The sequence below is a fragment of the Arachis duranensis genome, chromosome 5 (assembly GCF_000817695.3).
Source record: "Arachis duranensis cultivar V14167 chromosome 5, aradu.V14167.gnm2.J7QH, whole genome shotgun sequence".
Taxonomy (NCBI): Eukaryota; Viridiplantae; Streptophyta; class Magnoliopsida; order Fabales; family Fabaceae; genus Arachis; species Arachis duranensis.
Genome location: NC_029776.3, coordinates 88,426,558 through 88,445,634, shown reverse-complemented (window position 1 = coordinate 88,445,634; position 19,077 = coordinate 88,426,558). Strand labels below are relative to the sequence as shown.

Sequence of the window (19,077 nt, the reverse complement as noted above, 5' to 3'; positions counted from 1 at the left end):
TGCTCCAATATCGACTCACCAGGCGACATATTCAAACGTTGATACCTGGACGAACTATAGATGGGAGGGTTGTCGAAATGGTAGCAATGCGAAACACATGTTCAATTCAGCATGTTAGGCATCCGTTCTTTTGGTGCCTCCCACCTGCTTTTGCGGTATGTGGCGCATAATCGGCCTGTATCACTAAGTAATGGTTTGTGATGTGAGTCTCTGATAATGATCTTGGATTTCTTTTCAGGAAGACGTCACCAAGGAATTGCCACTAGAGGAACTCACAGAGATTACATTCCATTTTGGGTGAAACCCAGTCGCTTTCTTAATCACGTGAGTTTCTATATTTCATTATATATGCCAAATTTTCCCATTTCAAACTTTAGGAGCACCCATTTCCTATGTTTCTATCATACCACCTTTTGAATGGACATGGACTACTTATTAATACTATGTTATGTTTTGATAACATTACTTATTTGGGTTTTCTTTATGACCTTATTGTGTCTTGATACCAGTAATGATGTGTTCAAATTTATTATTACTAATTAGATTTACTAGGCCTCCAAATTAGAGTACAAAAGAGTACATGAAGGTTAAATTATTATAAGATAGACAACTAAAATACTAAAACTAATTTTTACTAAAACTTTCTTTAATGCAACTATTTACAAGGCTTTTTGGTTGCTGTTATTAATAATAAATAAAAAATATACTGCATTAATAATAAAAAAAATATACAAGTATATTAGCCCATTCATTATTGAGGGGTATGTGTAGTGGTAAGCCTTTTACTCAGCTCACAATAATAATACTTAGAATTAGTAGTCCTCCAAATTGGTTAGAAATTAGGGAATTCGGGTCACGATCATAACAATTAGAATTAGTTTTCCTGTCGCAAACATCTCAACATGCCAAGAATACTACCAAGCACTTCACATGATTTATACTCGGATAAAAGACAAACCAAGTGTGCCACAACAAAGTCATTCATGCACCAAATTTAAGTTAAGCAGATCCTCATGTCAAGGTCACAATAATAACATCATAGACCCAAACTACATCAGCAACGTACCTTCACACATGGTTAACGTATATAATAAAGGAATTCCCTAACAGTAAATCATAACAATTGAACCACAATTATATTTGTTCTACTCATGCCAACTATAATAAGGATCCGTCAATGGCACTTGGAACTCCTCTTCATACCGGCCAAAGTGTTCCTCTTGCCCCACGGGTTGAGAATGATAATGAGCATACTCCTGCATTAGAAAATACGTATTTAACTTAATATCAACATATAGACAAACTAAAACAAATGAATTTAAAAAAAAATACTAAAGAACAAACATCAACTTCCTCCCCAAAGTTAGGAGTGTAGTAGTTATCTTCATCGACGTCTTCCTCGTGGCTAGGCTGCTGCCGCTGGCCCTGCCGAACATTTGACTGGCAAGAAGTTCGATTATGCCCAACCCGATGACAAATGCTGCACCGTCTCACGCCCCTAACCAAGGTACGGTTAACTGAGTCCCTCTTTGGCCTCTTCTTGCGACGCACAACAAGTGGGTTTTGAACGCACCCCTCGAGTGTGGATGATTGGCCAACAACCGCGGGTGTCGAAGGCCCAGCTTCGGTGTCATGCTTTAATCGATTGATCTCACTGCGTATCTTCTCAGTCATTGTTTCAAATTTATCCTCCCTCACTGAAGCAAGCACACACATCTCCCTACATAGGTCGTTCAGCATCCAATTGCGACAACTTACCATAGAGTCCCAGCTAAACGGTCCCTTCTCAACATATTGCCTCATCTTCGACCGAGCGTTCTTAGACCACCTCTCCAAAACAAGACTTGTTGGGATTTCCGTGAAATCAAGATGTACAAGAAGAGCTACAATGTGATCGCATGGTATTCCAAGGGATTCCATCCTTAAACAAGAGCATTTAAATATTGAATCCTCGGGATAGTGCGAAACATGCCAGTAGTTGTGTGAATTGCCCCACCGTGAAATGGTGTATATGTCCGATGTCGGAGTCAATGTACAAGACCGGACCTTTAATGTACATGCACGGGACAGCATGGGCCGAAACAAGATAAATATCTCCCTCGTTAGTAACTTTGCAGCAGACCTTTCCAAATCATGTAACGGACTTTGCAACACCAAGTGTCCAACCACGCTATGCATATCGGATTGTGCTTCCCGAGATCTCATCTCCGATACACAGCGAAAATATTGTTCAACAAAGTTCCTCAAATTATGGCGGGAGTGGACAAACTTACCAAGCATCGAATGCAAACCCTCGCATCTTGATGTCGTCCGAAATCCACCGAAAAAGTGGCCATGAATGTGAGCCGTTGCCCACATTTTCCTCCGATCATAAAGGTCACAGACCCACTGATTATCCTGAAGCTGAAGCTCAGTGACCAATCTCTCCCACCTGGCTTCAAACTCTGAAACCTCATAATCAAAAAGCATGCATTTCTTAAACTCAGAAGTGAATGCTGGATTTGCCAAATGTGATGTTGCATTCCGAAGGAGATGCCATGCACAGAGACGATGATAAGCCATAGGAAATACCTTTTCAATCGCCTTTCTCATTGCCGCGTGCCCATCTGTGATAACACACGCAGGAGCTTTCCCCTTCATAGCTTCCAAAAATCTTTCAAGTAGCCAAGAATATGTCTCCTCACTCTCATTTGCAACAAGGGCAGCAGCGAAAATAATGGTTTGGTTATGGTGATTTACGCCAGAAAACACAACCAGTGGGCACATGTACTTATTCTTTCGATAAGTTGCATCAAATGCTACAACATCTCCGAACACATGGTAATCTAATTGACTACAGTTATCAGCCCAAAAAAGGTGCACCAAACGATTCTCTTTGTCTGCTAAGTAACGCACAAACGTTCCAGGATTCTCCTCTGCATATGATTCCAACCACCGAAGACAAGACACCGCATCGCCCCCTATTAGCTTTCTCTGTTTATCAATCTGGTTGTACATGTCTCTCTTCAAAAATGGTACATTTTGGAAGCCCCCTGCAGTATGCACAAATGCTGAATATATCTGTGGTGTTTTAATCCCGACTCTCAACATCATGTTCATTTGTTCAATTGCGGTAGAATTCATCTTCCTATGACCAGGGAGCATAAATGTAAGTGTTCCATCGAGCATCTCATGGTTGTGAACATTATCAAAGTATGAAATAATCCATCTACCACTCTCCAAATGTAGATGAACACGCATCTGCGCCAAACAGCCACATCTAGTCTCAGGCTTAGGCTCCCGCTTACGTTCGTATGCCTCCTTATCCGCGGCAAATTCTCTGAACCCCTGCCTAAAGCAAACAAACTGCTGTTGTGTCGCCAGTTTCTTGGCATTTCGCCTTAGCCTGGTCTTCCTTGCGGCGAACCCATTCATTTTTGCATATAAATTGTAGAAAGCAAAAGCTACATGTCGATCGGGAAAATGTAGCAATCTCATCTCATCAAAACTTATTTCTTTAAAGTTAATTCGGCCAAAGTCAGCAATCCCATCAATGCCTCTGTCTTCCCAGCTTTCGTAAAAATCATCACCATCATTATAGCCACAATACCCGTCCATATTCGCATCTTCACTTGCCTCTGATGAAGGTTCATCGCCTACACAAACATATGGCTCATCGGAAACCAGTTCTTCTTCGTTCCCGACAAAGGAAACTTCATCGGCCATGGCCGGTGCACCATGAACTAACGAGGCTACATCTTCCTCCTCCAGTCTACCAACAACCTATGAAGAAAATTTGCCATTTAAGAAAAATGAAGACATGCTGTAAATATAAAATCACTTAAAAATAACAGAAAAAGTATCATTCATGAAATCGGAAATAGACTGCATGTACTATATTCAAGGAGAAACTTTATGCTTCTGCAACTTAACACCACATAATCCACCTTATACGAAGCTAAGCAAGGACTAAATAATTCTTTTATGAACCTAAAATACACCCACCATAAACAGGTAACTACCTTACAATGAAGTTCTGAAAATAAATACTTCAATCGAAAAATTGTCAAGAATTTTTGGTTAAAAGGGTTCACTAGCATGTACTGAAAAAACTGTTCAATCAGAATTTAGTGTCAAAAGAAATATTGAGACATGATAGACAGAAAAAAAATATGCAGCAGCCTTACACCAATACAAAGTGTAACTAAAATTTTATGTTACAAAATTTTAATAAAGCATGGCATCAATATATAGCACTCTAAAGTAAAATTTAATTTATCCTCTCCACACACACACACACACACCTCCAAAACAACCAGCAACAAAAATTTATAAACAACAACAATTATCCCCTTAATCCAGAGAACAATAAATCTATAAAAAAAAAAACAAAACCAGCATACTAAAAAATTTAAAACACCAGCAGCAGAGTCACGAATGCATAGCTTAATTTCGACAATGCAAAATCAATGACTTGATTTTTAACTCACAATTTCACTACACAAAGCATAAAAGGAATAACAGAAGAAATCAAACCAGTCTCACTAACCTTCGACGGAGAACCGGACGGCGACCGACGACACGACGGGGACCGATGAGACGAAGGCGTCCTGCTCCAAGCCTCCAACATATAAGCCAGTGCGGATGGGGATCATCTGCCAACCTACAACCCAGGGCCTGGGTCCGGGACGGGGGAAGGATGGATTGCGACAGAACAGTTCAAGAAGCTAGGGTTTTGATTTGGGAATTGTTCGCACTTTGCTTCTAATTGTGACTTGTGAGTGACGTTCACGAATGAGGGATTCTGGGGGGTTTTCGGAGAAGGGGTGCCGCGGTGGGAATTTTTTTTAATTTTAACATTTCAAGATACCTCTATAACAAATAATATCTTTCAGGGGCTCAGACTTGCATTTTTAAAAGACCTGCCACATCACCTTTAACTGGTGTCAGAAAACACGGGCTAACAATGAGCCTGGTCCAGGTGAGGCTAATGCTAAAACTCACTCTTGAGTCTTTTCCACCATCATATTTGAAACTCGGTGACAGTATTATGTCTTGTCACCCATTTTTTCACTCCACCAATTTTGTTCATTTACTTTTTAGACATCCTTTTTTCCGATTGTTTTTTTTTTTTTTAGATATTAACCGCATTTTAATAACTCAGTTATTAAATTTTATAATATTTTTTAAAATTTTGGAGACCAAACAATATACCTTTCATATATTATTATATATTTAAGAAAAATATTAAAAAAGTTATTAAAATTTATTATTTTTTAATTATTATTTAATTATTAATTTAATTTATTAATTTTTTAATTTAATAATTTAATATCATATTTTGTCTTAATTTTTTAAATATTGATAACTAATTAATAAATAAAAATAATAAATTTGAATATTTTTTTCAATATTTGTCTATATTTAATATTAGAATATAGGAACCACTCATATAAAGAGGCTTAAAACGTCTTTTTTTAAAAATATTTTATAATAATTAAAATTAAATCTATATAATCCATCAAACTGTGTTATTTTTGTCAAAATTAGATGAAATAAATCGGTTTGACCGAAAAATTGATAAACCAAATCTTAAACCAATTTAAATTAATATTTTTTATAAAAATGAGTATAATTCTTTTATTATAGAAAATTATTTAAAATATTTTTATTATATATTTTAAAAATTCTAAATCCTATCGGTTCAAGATTTGATTTATCAATTTTTCGATCAAGTCAATTTGTTTAGTCTAATTTTAACAAAAATAATACAGTTTGATCGATATATAAATTAAATTTTAATTATTAAAAAATATTTTTAAAAAAGGACGTTTAAGCAAGTGTCGGGGATTCGAATCCCGCCTTGTGCATGCAGCAACCCATTGGCCAGCGATAAACCCTTAAATGGAGCTCAGTACCGCGGCGGATTAGTCCTTAGCCTGCCGGGCTGGGGGATACCGTGGGAAACAAAAAAAAAATGTCTTTACCTAACTAACCCCTTAAAATATACCATTACCATGTGCCTCTTCCTAATCACCAAGGTTTGATCAATATCCAAATTCTACGTTAAAATATCAACCATTATATGTAAACGCAGAATCATGTATAGTCACCACTCTTCGGTGTCCTCACTCCTACTCCTAACACGCTCTCTTTTCACTGTTCTTCACCATTTCTTCTTCTTCTTCTTCTTCTTCATTCACACATTGTCACAAACACATGGCGACTAACAACGGCACAGAGCAAGTAGTGGTGCCTCTTCCAGTTAAGGTGGACAATCTTCTAGAGCGCATCTGCAAGGAACAGAACCAGAGTCCTCCAGATTCTGAAGCCAGGCGCAAGCTCGCTGAAATTGGCGAGCAAGAAGCCCTTACTTTACTAAAGAAAATCTCAAAGTACAAAATCAAGTCTCTAAGCGCATACATAGTTTACATGATCAAAATATCAACTGGCTCATCATCGCCATCTTCATTTCCTTCTCCGTCGATCTCCCCTTTTGCTTCTTCTACTCTCTCTCCCAACCGTTTCACCGGTTCAGCTACGCGCACGATGAGCCAGCACCACCAAAGTATGCTTCTTTACTTCGAGTTTGCATCTTTTCACTCGTTGCTGGGTTCAGTTACACAAGAAAAGGAGTAGTTCTTCACTTCTTTGCTTCCTCTTTTGATTTTTCTTTAGGAAAAAAAGATGGAACTTTTTAACAATTGACAAATTTGAACTTGGAATCTCTATCTGCTTGATCTTATTTCTTACGTGCATAGCGTTTTTTGAGTTTAAAACGTCGTTTTCCACTTTCCTTTCTTTTTTCAAGACTAAATTATTTCCCGGTTTTGCCCCCACCCTTTTGTCAAAATTATTTTTGTTTTGTTTAATTTTTTTTGAGTTTGTTTTTCTTTTGCATGATTGTTTGTATGAATAAATAGAGTATCATTTGTGCACCATGAGTACTGCAAATGCAATGTTGAGTGTGATACTATGATTCATTAATAAAGTACCGTGCTTCTGTCAGGAACATAACACTGTTTTAATGTCGTTAGTAGGGCTTTTAGTGCCATCGTGGGATCATTTACAAGCTTCACTCTTTGTCGTTCATTTTTGAAGCTACAGATACAGTTGGTTTAGGCAGTTCTCAGGCCGTTGTTACAGAACTTAAACGAGACCCCTTGGATTTTTATGCTGAAAGAAGAGAAGAGAAAATGCTTAGTCCACAGATGGAGGCACTTGGAGAATTGGAGTTCAGAAGGGCCTTTCTGCTGTTGAGTTACATTGGAGGGTAAGCTCAGTGCATCTTGGCTATTCTTCTGTTTGGTTTTTGGTTTTTCCTTGCATATAATTCTGTTTTCATTCATACAATTACAGGGAGAGTCTTGAGACTCTTCAACCGGACTATATTAGAAGCTTGAAAGATTTGCCTATGGGAAGGTTTGAGAGAACAATATGGCAAGATGTGGGGCATAAATATATAAAGGATTGCCGCGATCGGCAATCGGTAAATATCATGAACTGATTTCTGGATAGTAATTTGGGTTGGTTTATTTCTTTGCAATAGGTTTATAGTTTATTCCTTTGCAATTGGTTTAAGTGCAACTGTGTCATCTGCAATCAAGTTGTCTTTTGTTTCAAATTTTAATGTTTGGCAGTTATGGTAGTCATAAAATTTGCATTAATAAACTTCACTTGTTGAACTTTTAATTGTTTAAATAGTGCTTGACATACAGAAATCAAAATTTTGTTTAACAGAATGGGAATATCTTGTTTAGCCTTGGGATAGAAGACTTTTACAGTCTACAATGATGCATATCAACATGATGCTCTTTCATTCTGTGTTAAATTTCTTTTCTGTTTGTACTAACGACAACCTTGGTTTCTTCAGTATGTTGACTGGGATTCTAGTAGGCCACATGTATATCAGTGCTATGTTTCTACGGATGGGAGCTTAAGATTCAAGGTTTGTAGATCTCGGCATTGTTTTCTTGTACTGTCAAAATTTTTGTAACCACTCGGTGGTTTTAATGCCATCAAGGTCTCCATTTGTATAGCATTAAAATTATTATACTTTTATGAATTGTCTGTATCAATAAGCTGCCTGTATATTGGTTATTTTTCTACATAGATATTTTATTTCTATGCTAATGCTTTACTTTATTGCTCCTGTATGTATATCAATCTCTCAGGGTCCTGTTATACAGAACTCAAGAACACACCTACAGAGAACGTTAGGGGATGACAATGTCTTACTAGTTAAATTCTCCGAGGAGGGAAGTGTCATGAAGACGCGAATCACTGTTGATGAGGCTATCAACCTGTATGAGAAGTTTGGAAAGGAAGGGATCCAAGTTGGGTTTAGATTATATCGCTTTTTTGGTAACCATTTTACCCTTGTTCTTTCATATTTACCCCCTCTCCCTTTTCTGGCTAACCTCCAATTATGATTTAACTACTAAATAGAGTGAGAAATTTGCTTTTTAATTTTATCCTTTGATATATAATATTCTATTTTTAATAAATCATTACTGTGTCATATATCAGATGTTATCTCGAGTTGTTTAAGAAACTTGTAGTGACTGGCATGTAACATACATCTTCCACCAATTGAGCAGTTTTTAAAGATGGTGGAAAGGAAGAGAAGAAGAAGGACCCAGCATCGTCCTCTGTAAAATGTTATTTTGTTAGGATGAAGTCACTTTCTTCTGCTGATGAGAGGGCATCGTACATTCTGGCAGATCGGAATATGATCGAAGCTAGATGTTTGTTTATGCATGCTCACACATTAGCTAGTGTGGATAAGTATATGGCCAGGTAGTATGACAAATACTTTATTTTAGATATCCATATTTTATTTGGCCTGCACTTAATCACCTTGTAATAGATTTTGTCCAAGAAACTAACTGTAGTGGTATTCAGATTCTCTCTTCTTCTATCAAAGACGTTCAAACTTGACATTGACTTGGCTAGTGTGAATGTTAAGCAAATTGATGATGAATATTGCCTGGTATAGTCAATTGCCAATATACTCAATTTTTATAATTTACAGTCTTGCATGAAGCAAATTATTATTATTATTTGACCTCCCTTGTCATTGGGAATTAGGATGAAAAAGGAGAAAGAATTCCTGATATAGATGGCAAACTGCGTATTCATACAGATGGAACTGGGTTCATCTCAGAAGACTTGGCGTCGTGCTGCCCTACCAGTTTGTTTAAAGGAACTGCCAAAAATAAAGTCACGAAGGTATCTCGACTTTTTAGTGTATATTCCACTAAATTGTTCTTCAGTTAAATTCCTTTTTTTTTCCCAATGACTGGTCATTTGTTAAGAATCCACATTAAGAAGAAAAAAAATATGTTGCAAAACCACAGTTTTGGTTGGTGGATTAAACATTTTTTTTCACTTCCTGTGAAAGGATGAACTCAACTTTTCACCTTTCGTGGTTTATATATACTCTCCGAAATGGTGGCTTGTGCTTTATCTTATTGACTTTAATGACTGAAACATTCTGTAGTTGATCAACTTTAATGACTGCACACATAAAAACTGTTCTAAAGTTGATGCATGGAAGAGAAAAATTTTGGATGGAAGCTCTTTATTTTTCTGGTGTCTGTTTTTTTTTTTCCATCATGTCTTCCATAAGAATAAGAAATCTTCCATAATGCAATATGTTTTTCCCTGTACTTTATCATATTCTGGTTCTCCTTTTGTTGGTATTTTCCTAGTGAAGTAAATGACAAATTTTAAATGCCAAGAAATATTTCAATATGCTTTATGATCTAGCCCCTTTGTGAGTATCCTGTGCTTATGGCTGTCTTTAAACTTAGGAAACTCCCGATCTGTTAGCTTTTGATGATACAATGGGGGATGGTCAATTTCTATGGTTTCCTTGCCAGTTTTAACATTGCAATGACGTTTTCATATTGCTTGTTCATGTCATATGCGCGGATGTTGTCCTAATAGAATTTATAATTTTCCCTTTTGCCCATAAAGCCTTTGATGATCCAGTGCCGTCTCTTCCACAAGGGTTCTGCAATTAAAGGCACGCTTTTGGTTAATCATACGGTATGTTTTTGAACAACACTTGGTTAAAAGTCATGATTTCTTCTTTGGCATATCTTTATCTAGTCAATATTATCGAACCCCTAGTCTGCTGAGTGCTTTTTAAGCTGTCTGAATTGATATGTAAATTATAACTGTGTAGATAGATCATAAGATACTTTTTGGTATTTCAATATTTTGCTCCACTGTTTTTATTCTGGTTCTCAATGATTAAGTTGAACATGTAGTCTTATAATGATGAGAAGGATAACATAGGTGATATGTTTATAAAATATTATTGCAATTTAACATTGATGGACTATATTACAGAAGTGTATAAACCCAAATTTATCTGAATAGGGCATGCTGGTATTTTAGTTTTCCATTATATTTTTCCTGGTTACTAGAGGTGCTTGACATACTCTCTTACTTAGAATTGGACAGGTATTGTGGTTTATTCTATAAAATAATTTATTTTCTCTAGATAAAGAAAAACATTATGGTAAAGTATACCTTTTCTGCAGCTTCCTCCTAGGACAATCCAGGTTCGGGATTCAATGATTAAAGTTAAGAGCGACAAAGAACTTGAGAATGCTCCAAGCATAGATTCGTTAGAAGTAGTGGGAACGAGGTTTTTCACTTCATCACCTTTCCTGCTAGTATTTTGGCGTAGTTATCATTATTTTGATAATTAAGTTATTTCAGAAGCTGATAGAGTATATGTCCAATCACATATTACTTGTTAACGGGATAATGTATTTCCTTTTATCGATTTATGTGTTTCATCTGGATGCACAACTTAGCGGTCCACCAGACCATTATAAAATGGGCCCTTTCAGTGCTGTGCTTTATTGTTTATATTTACATTTCACCATTTACTAATAATCCTCGATATAAATGGGCTAAAGAGGCATATAATGATTTCCTTAATATGGGTGCTTGAAGGAGATGCGGGTGTCACCTGGTTGGGTTTGGTGAAGGTAGATATATGCATCCAAAAGGACACTATTTGATGATTCTATGTTGCCCAAAATTTGCAACCAATAATAGATAGTAGATTGTTCAAGCTTTTTTCTTATGAGATGCCTAGCAAGTCTACTGTTCTTTCACTAACTAAAGTTCCACATGTTTCAGCAATCACCCAAATCGCTCATTCTTGTCTAAATATCTCATTGCACTTCTAAGCTATGGTGGTGTTCCAAATGAATACTTCATTGAAGTACTTCAGGATAATCTGAAAGAAGTTGATCAAATCTTCTCTAATAAGCGCGCTGCATTTAGAGGTTGTTCATGCAGATTAGTAGATTTATTTTGTCATATTTCATCAAGGTCTTGCTTGTTTAGTTATTTTGGATATGAATTGAAGTGATATACTGTTTTAAATGTATTGAAATCTCACCAAGCAAAGCTTTCTTACCATCATTTACATGCAGCTTCTCTAAACCATGGTGAGATGGATGATTACACTGCACTGCGAATGATCTTATGTGGGATTTCTATTGAAGAGCCGCATTTGCAGTTTCAATTGTCCGTATTTGCAAAGGAGGAAATGAAGAAGCTTAGAGGAGGGAAGATCTATATACCAGATTCTTTCTATTTGATGGGGACTGTTGATCCCACTGGAAAATTAGAAAGAAATCAAGTTTGTGTAATTCAGTAAGTGTAAATCTTTTACTCTTTGGTATTAATTAATCTTTTGTCCAGAAAATTTTCTAAATTTTAGATGTATTTGATATTCAAAAGTCAAAACTAATGAAAACATAATATTTGTCTTGATGACACACATACATCCTTGTAGTGAAAATGGCCATTTTTGCCAAGAATGAACGGTATGCAATATTGAGTAGAACAAAATGCTATGACCATGTTTAGCTGCATCATGCTCTATAGTGTTCTTTTTAAAAAAAAGTGGAACAATTTTTGCAATTTAATATTATTATGTCTGAGCTGATTGTTCCTTTTTCTTTGTAGTGAAAATGGCCCAATTACAGGGGAGGTGTTAGTTTACAGAAATCCAGGTTTACATTTTGGGGACATTCACAGAATGGTTGCAGTACCTTTGGAGGAACTAAAATCTTATGTTGGTGATAGCAAATATGCAATTTTCTTCCCATGTGTTGGCCCTCGCTCTGTGGCAGATGAGATTGCCGGAGGCGATTTTGATGGAGACATGTACTGGGTTTCAAAAAATTCTGAGGTTCCATTCCCTGTTTGAAATTCAATTTATTCTTCTCACTAAATTTGTTTATTGCATTGTTGCCCCATCTTCACAAAATGGAACTCTTCTTCTGGGAAAAAATACCCTTCTTATTTGTTTATTGCATTGTTGTCCTCCGAGGGGCTTTAAAGTAGTTTAATTTGACCATTCAAGTTTGAAATGCTGCAGCTATTAAAATCCTTCAGACAGAGTGACCCTTGGATAGAAACTCGACCTGAAGAACCTCATGATAAAGAACCACGTGATAAAGAACAAAATGTTAAAGAACCACGTGATATGTCTTCTGATGAATTTGAGGAACGGCTTTTTAGACTATACCTAAAGACTCGATTTGAACCAAGGTGAATCTGCAGCTATATATATAAAAATTTGTAGAATTCTAGTGGTATATATGCTTTCCGGAAGTGAAAATTGTGCAGAGTACTGCAGGCAAAATTAGATTTAAATACATACATGTATGTTCATGCTCATCTCTTCGAGATAACCACTCTTTTATGCCGATTTAGACACCTTATCCTGTACTCCTTACATGTAATCCTTGAATAACATAGTGAATCCAGGTAACAAGGCTGTTGGTGGAACACAATCTCCAATTGGTCTTAAGGATTTTCTTTTATTTTTATTTTCTATTTTTCAGCATTGCAATAGGTGCAGCTGCTGATAGCTGGATGGCACAGTTTGACCGCATCATTCTATTATTGCTTTCTGGTGTCTGCTTGTGGACTCCATGACTTTTCTTGACCAATCAATTAGCAGTTGTGTTAGTGCTTCTTCTCACTCAACATGGAACTATTTATCACATCGAAGTCTATAGGTTGATCTGGGGTTCCCGATCCACCCCACCCCCCTCCCCTCTCTCTTTCTACTTTTTCCCAATCATGGGATTTCATGATCTTGGATTGTTGGCAATGCAGTCATTACTTGATTAAATTTACTGTTATCATGATGAACTTTGTTATCTGTAAATATTAGAATTTATTTTATGTACTACTTTGCTTATTCATTATGGCGTGCAAATCTGGGTGCATTTCTCTTTTCTGCTGATCAATTGTCCTAGACTTCTCTTATTCATTTGTCGCCAGTCATTGCCAATAGATGCAATGATTTTATATCTGTTCTATCATCTGTTGTTTTCGGTTTTCTACTGTTTAAATGTTTGTTTTGGGATTGAAAAATCATGTTTCTGGTGCCGTGTGGTCAAAGAGATGATATGACTTTGAATTTGGTTTTACTGATGTAAATATTTACAAATAATGCTTTCAAGAATGAATACCATCTGAGTTTCCAGAACTCTGACACATGTACTTTATCAACAGATTGAAGTCCCAAAAGAGTTGTCTGCAGAATTGTTCCCACATTATATGGAAAAGGAGAAATCATTCACTTCAACCTCTGTGTTAGGAATGATATATGATGAGGTTCTCAGATGGCAACATAAAGAAGATCCTGCAATAGGTGAGGACTTGCATTTAAGTCAGGTATTTATATATTTATATAAATATAGAAAGGATTGTCAAGCGCATAACATTACCATCTGGCGAGGTCCCAGGATGATAGATGTATATTGCTCTAGTTTTTCATAGTGGAGAGGGGGTGTTTATGAAGATTCAAACTTGCAATCTTCTGGTTCTAAGACAGCAACCCTAACGTGATTTTGAAGCCTACCTTCATGATTTATTTAATTATTTTCCTCCAAGTACTTTATATAAGGTGATGTACAATCTGTCCATTTTATGTATGCTGATTATCGTCCTGTCCATGTTACCAGAAATAAAAAAACTCCCTTGTTTTGATATTGAAGTACCTAAAACAAGTTCGGAAAATTGGCGAAATTTATATAAGGAGTATTTGAGGGATATGACTGCTGCCTTAAGAGACAAAGAAAATGACAAAGATGCTTCCAAAGGGAAGGCAGATGAAGTCATCAAATATTATAAGCAGGTAAAATTCATATTTTTCTAGTTATATTATTTGTATATACCCTCATTCTATATGTAAGCACATTTTTTTTTTACTCCCTGGATGTTACCATAAACAGTGTATGCTGATGGGAATTTTCCTTTTTGGGTAGAAACTGTATGATGGTGCTGACAATATGGAAGATAGTGCAAGAGACATAAATGATATTTATATTGATGCTTTGGCTGTGTATAATGCTACTTATGACCATGCCATGGCAGTGAAGGAAGTTAATAAATGCGGATTTGCATGGAAGGTTGCAGGTTTACCTCTATGCAGTCTTTATAATCTTAAACAAGATGAAAAGGCTTTTGTGGTTTCCCTCTCTGTATTGCGTGAGATTGGATGATCATCTTCACTCTACACAGTCATACTAGCTAGTTAATTGTATCATAGCCTATGCCAATACTTTGGTTGATGAACTGTTACCAAACTGCACCTTAGCTGTGCCTAATTTGTCTGTAATATAATATAGGTTTTCATGTTATCAAGTATCAACCTGTAGGATTGGTCATTGGCAAGTAATGAAACTTTGTGCACTATATTCATTGTAGATCTTTATGTTGCTGCTTTAAATTGAATATGTGATATGTGACCATGTTTGTTTTGGGGATTTATGATGTTAATATCTAATAATACGGTGTGGCAGTAGTGGAGACAATGATGGTGGTGATAGAGATGGAGGTGATGGTAGCACGGCGTAGGCACCATGGAGGAAGTCAGTCATTGTGGAAAATGAAGCAAACTTTGTGCATTGTCCATTATTTTGGTTTATTGCAGTTATTTTTGTGGCTGCTTTTAAGTGGGAATGTGGGATGTGGTATCTGTTAATATTGATGATAGGGATTTTTCATGTCTAATATATGTAGTTGACCCTACTAAATTTACCTGTCATTATTTTTGTAGCTCAAGAAATTAACTGAAAATTTAGAAACTTGGTTGTAGTTAGTCGACGATGATTCTTTTTTGGGTTAGAACTTCAAAGAATTTAGTAGTTATTCGTGATTACTTAAAAGTAGTGATAGTTTAGAAGAATTGTTAATTTATTATCTCACTGATCTTGAGAGATATTGAGATTCAGTTATAAACTTATAATTGTCTTATCTTGTATAAAAGCATGGTTGTGTAGGAAAGTCTTACAGTCAATTTAAATTTCCTTTTAATCTTTAATTAAAAGTACAAATAATGGACAATTCTGACTATTTTTTATACTTTTTGTTTTCTATCAATTATTCTCTCCATTTTGCTTTGGAATCTATTTTTATGTTTCTCCTTTTATTTCATGTCTCCATATAATATACTAAATTAAGAATGTAGATTATATTTGTAAAAAATGTTGTGGTATGTTGAACAATGTTATACATCTTATGCTAACTTAACAAAATATTTTATGGTAATTGATTCTGTCATTGTTTTTATTTGAATATATTTTTTCACATATTAATTATCAAATAATTTAATATATATATTTTGAGATTAGACAAAAAAAAAATGTTGAGATATAACTTTTTTTTTTTACACGTATTTAGCCAATTTCACCCTACCAATATCTACCATTATTTTGTTGTTACAAAATGTTTTCAATTTTTTTCTTGATGTATGTAAAAAAATTTAATAGTTAAATATAATAAATATTTATTTAATTAGTGATTATAAAATTAATATTGGACCTTTATTTGAATTTTTTTGTTTTTGTAAAATTTTATTTATTTTGGATCAAACCATATTTATAAATAAATATTAAAAATACAGACCTAAATTTTATAAATTACAAGATTTATAGAAAAAAGTCTTTTTTATATGTATGAGAAAAAAAAGTCTCCTTCTAAGATGTTCGCAAGAAATACATAAAAAATTCTATAGTAATTAGATACATTTTTTGGAATAATAATGAACAAAATTTATTTTAAAATACTAATTAAATTAAACAATTATTTAAAATAACTATCAAAATTTATTAGAAATATGAAAAGAGTAATAATTTGGTTAAAAAAATTGAGAAAGTAATATATATTTAGAAAAACAATATGGTTACGGTTTAAAAGGTTAAAAATTTTCATAAATAATAGTTCTAGTAAATAATATAAAATTTGTGATATACGTAAATATAATTTTTAATTAATATATATGATTTGAATATTAATTTAAATTTAAATTTATCTATTTTAAATATTAAACAGCATTTTATATTGTATTTTGATTTTTAAGTTGATAAATGAATAATTAATTATTTTTAATTTATTATGTATTAATTTTTAATTATAAGATGAATTTGATTATTTCACGTATTAAGTATTGAATTTTTTTTTTTTGACTATATCAAGTATTGAATTTGATTATATTTACGTATATTGTAAATTTTATATTGTTTACTATAATTATTATTTATGAAAATGTTTTAATCTTTTAAACTATAATCATTACCCAAAATAAATAGAATTCACAAAAAAAAGTTCAATATCATTTTTATAGTCACTAATTAAATAAATATTTATTATATTTAGTTACTAAATTTTTTCACGTGTTTTAAGGAGTAGCAAAACAAAAAAACAAAAAAAAATTCTGCTACTTATTAAAATAATAGTAGATATTATCTTTTAAGTTTTCTCTCTTTAGATACTTAGTAATTTTTTCTATTTACAACAAATATATATAGATATAGAAAATTTTCTCCTTCTCCACCATAGAATTCACCAATATGAAATTGTATGTTGATTTATTGTTATAGATTTGTCATCTAATTGTCCTATTATATCTGGAGCGAATAGATACAAGAAGATAAACCTATGACTACATATGATACACAAACCTTTTAAATGATACCACCTTTTAAAGAAATAAACTCTCTAATTATTTTAAATTATATCTCAAAATATTAAATTCATTTTAACTTTAATTATTTGTCTTTTAAAACATTATTAATATTATATGTTATTTATTTTTTTTAAAATATATATAATTATAATATTTAAAAGAGAATAAAACAGGAAGAATAAAATAAAAAATGAAATCTACTAGCATGATTGTTTTCATGAGAGACTTGGCATATGGATCATTTAAGTTTTGCCATAGTATGGGTTTTTTATCCTAAGAATTTCAATAACTATAACCATTTTAAAATAATAAAAAAATTACCACTCCAAATCGCTAAACTTTATATAACCGGTGTCCGTTGTTATCCAAAACAGAAAATCATGACAATCGAGTAATTCATGCAACAATAGGGAGAAAATAATTTTACGGCAACTGAGATTCAAAATAAAAAACAATAGTAATTAAGGATTATCACAAAATCGATGCAACATGTCCTACGATCTTAGAATTTGAGTTAAGCTCTAGGGGCAGCTCCTACTCCACCAGCAGGACGGGGTGCTTGACCAGGCTGACCAGGCCTTGGTGCATCATCCTTTAAAATGAGAAACAAATATAATCATCAAAAAACCAGTAAATGGTACATAAAAGGCATAAAATTGATTACCATCACTTACAATTCCTAGGCACAAAAGTCACAAGTCTATTCAGATATGTAGAACATATTATCATTTATCCAAAAGAGAGAATGCATAACGAATTACCCTAAACAAGACTGAAAGTTTGGAGTCCCATTCATTTATGCAGTCAATCACATTAAGTGAACAAGAAGACAATGTTATAAGAATGCAAAATTGACATCACAGTTCTAAGATCTGAATATAGCTAAAACTAAAAGACGGACAAGACGCAATTCTTAGTGGATTTGGATCAGCCTCAATTCTTTCCATTAATGTGAAGTTCCAACTAATTATCCAAACACTGCAATACTCCACAATTTAGGAACAAAATGTGTATCAACATAGCTAAATATTATCTAAAACAGTTTGAGCTCAATAGAATCAATGCAACAGATTGTGGAAAAGTTAAAAGAATGGCGAAACAGGCATACCCTACGCCTGGCAAAGCGCTGTGGCGGCTCGCGGTTCCTCCTATCGGTGCGAGAACGCACCCTCACGACATGAGAGTGGATGGCACAGGAAACACAATACTGCATCTTCACGTACAACTTCGGAAGAGTGTATTCTACAACCAACAAATCAAAACAATAGAAATTCATAAATTCAAAATAATTCAGCAACAAAAGAACACAAATCTTGATAAACAGAGATAGATAGATTATGTGAAGTAAGAATTACGCTCATAGACGCAGGCTTCCTGAACATCACGAACTGCAGCTTGCTCAACAATGTTCCTCACAAGGAACCGCTTGATCGATTTGTCCTGTGAATTTTATTAAAGAAAAAATTAATCTAAGAGGAGTGAGAAACAAATCTAAATGGAGAAAGAATGAGAGTACCTTAGGGCAGCACTTGCCGCAGTTGGAACAGCGGATGAATTTGACGTGGCCGCGGCCATGCTTGTTTCTTCCGCCATTTCTGCGCTTGAAAGTCTGAAAAAGAAGAACGAAACAGAGAATGTGAGGGATTAAGCAGAGAAGAAGAAGAAGAAGAAGAAGAAGAAGTAAAAGATATCGGCGTAAGAAGAGATGAACCATTGTGGAAGCTCCTGCGGCTGTGAAATTAGGGTTCTGGTGGCAGCTTCTCAATAGCACAACAATTAGGTTTTATTGCTTGCTTGCTTTTATCCCTAAGCTATTACTGGGCTTGTTTAATTGCTTAATCTTTAAAAAAATTCAAAACATTCTTATCTTTATTTTTTAGAGACCAAATTTCTAGGATTTGTCTTTAGGAAGCTCAATTTTTTTGAATTTTTCTTATATTTACAATAAATTATTTATAAATATGATTCATATGGTGTTTAATAATAATAATTATTATACATCTTATGCTAACTTAACAAAATATTTTATGGTAATTGATTCTGTCGTTTTTATTTGAATATATTGTTTTACATATTAG

General features: G+C 34.2%; 3 protein-coding genes across 3 annotated transcripts; 1 reads left to right on the top strand and 2 right to left on the bottom strand.

Moving 5' to 3' along the window:
• Positions 1-1,145: 1,145 nt before the first annotated feature.
• LOC107490206 (protein FAR1-RELATED SEQUENCE 5-like) lies at positions 1,146-4,634 on the bottom strand. Its single transcript, XM_016110980.1, has 5 exons — positions 4,529-4,634; positions 4,470-4,476; positions 4,284-4,353; positions 1,345-3,762; positions 1,146-1,256 (listed from the first exon to the last, which is right to left on the bottom strand). Exons 1-5 carry the CDS (start codon positions 4,632-4,634, stop codon positions 1,146-1,148), a joined length of 2,712 nt encoding a protein of 903 aa, XP_015966466.1.
• A 1,459-nt stretch (positions 4,635-6,093) lies between these two features.
• LOC107490207 (probable RNA-dependent RNA polymerase 3) lies at positions 6,094-14,738 on the top strand. Its single transcript, XM_052261805.1, has 19 exons — positions 6,094-6,547; positions 7,081-7,252; positions 7,339-7,468; positions 7,853-7,927; positions 8,154-8,343; positions 8,580-8,778; positions 8,884-8,971; positions 9,070-9,210; positions 9,961-10,032; positions 10,533-10,639; positions 11,143-11,291; positions 11,442-11,664; positions 11,980-12,205; positions 12,395-12,567; positions 12,864-12,910; positions 12,943-12,986; positions 13,543-13,681; positions 13,995-14,167; positions 14,298-14,738. The coding sequence occupies exons 1-19, from the start codon at positions 6,199-6,201 to the stop codon at positions 14,532-14,534; spliced, it is 2,934 nt and encodes a 977-aa protein (XP_052117765.1). The 5' UTR covers positions 6,094-6,198; the 3' UTR covers positions 14,535-14,738.
• A 2,578-nt stretch (positions 14,739-17,316) lies between these two features.
• On the bottom strand, positions 17,317-18,867 carry LOC107490312 (40S ribosomal protein S26-3). Its single transcript, XM_016111089.3, has 5 exons — positions 18,711-18,867; positions 18,516-18,608; positions 18,355-18,439; positions 18,108-18,241; positions 17,317-17,591 (listed from the first exon to the last, which is right to left on the bottom strand). Exons 1-5 carry the CDS (start codon positions 18,711-18,713, stop codon positions 17,514-17,516), a joined length of 393 nt encoding a protein of 130 aa, XP_015966575.1. The 5' UTR covers positions 18,714-18,867; the 3' UTR covers positions 17,317-17,513.
• Between the last annotated feature and the right edge of the window lie 210 nt (positions 18,868-19,077).

Coding starts and splice junctions, on each gene's coding strand:
- LOC107490206 (XM_016110980.1), bottom strand. CDS start 4,634: ATGATCCCCATCCGCACTGGCTTATATGTTGGAGGCTTGGAGCAGGAC. Junction 3,763..4,283: donor TGTTGCTGGTTGTTTTGGAG/GTGTGTGTGTGT, acceptor TTTTCTTCATAG/GTTGTTGGTAGACTGGAGGA. Junction 1,257..1,344: donor ACTTTGGGGAGGAAGTTGAT/GTTTGTTCTTTA, acceptor TTTCTAATGCAG/GAGTATGCTCATTATCATTC.
- LOC107490207 (XM_052261805.1), top strand. CDS start 6,199: ATGGCGACTAACAACGGCACAGAGCAAGTAGTGGTGCCTCTTCCAGTT. Junction 8,779..8,883: donor GTGGATAAGTATATGGCCAG/GTAGTATGACAA, acceptor AGTGGTATTCAG/ATTCTCTCTTCTTCTATCAA. Junction 11,292..11,441: donor TAAGCGCGCTGCATTTAGAG/GTTGTTCATGCA, acceptor ATTTACATGCAG/CTTCTCTAAACCATGGTGAG.
- LOC107490312 (XM_016111089.3), bottom strand. Junction 18,440..18,515: donor GCGGCAAGTGCTGCCCTAAG/GTACTCTCATTC, acceptor TAAAATTCACAG/GACAAATCGATCAAGCGGTT. Junction 18,242..18,354: donor GGAAGCCTGCGTCTATGAGC/GTAATTCTTACT, acceptor TGTTGGTTGTAG/AATACACTCTTCCGAAGTTG.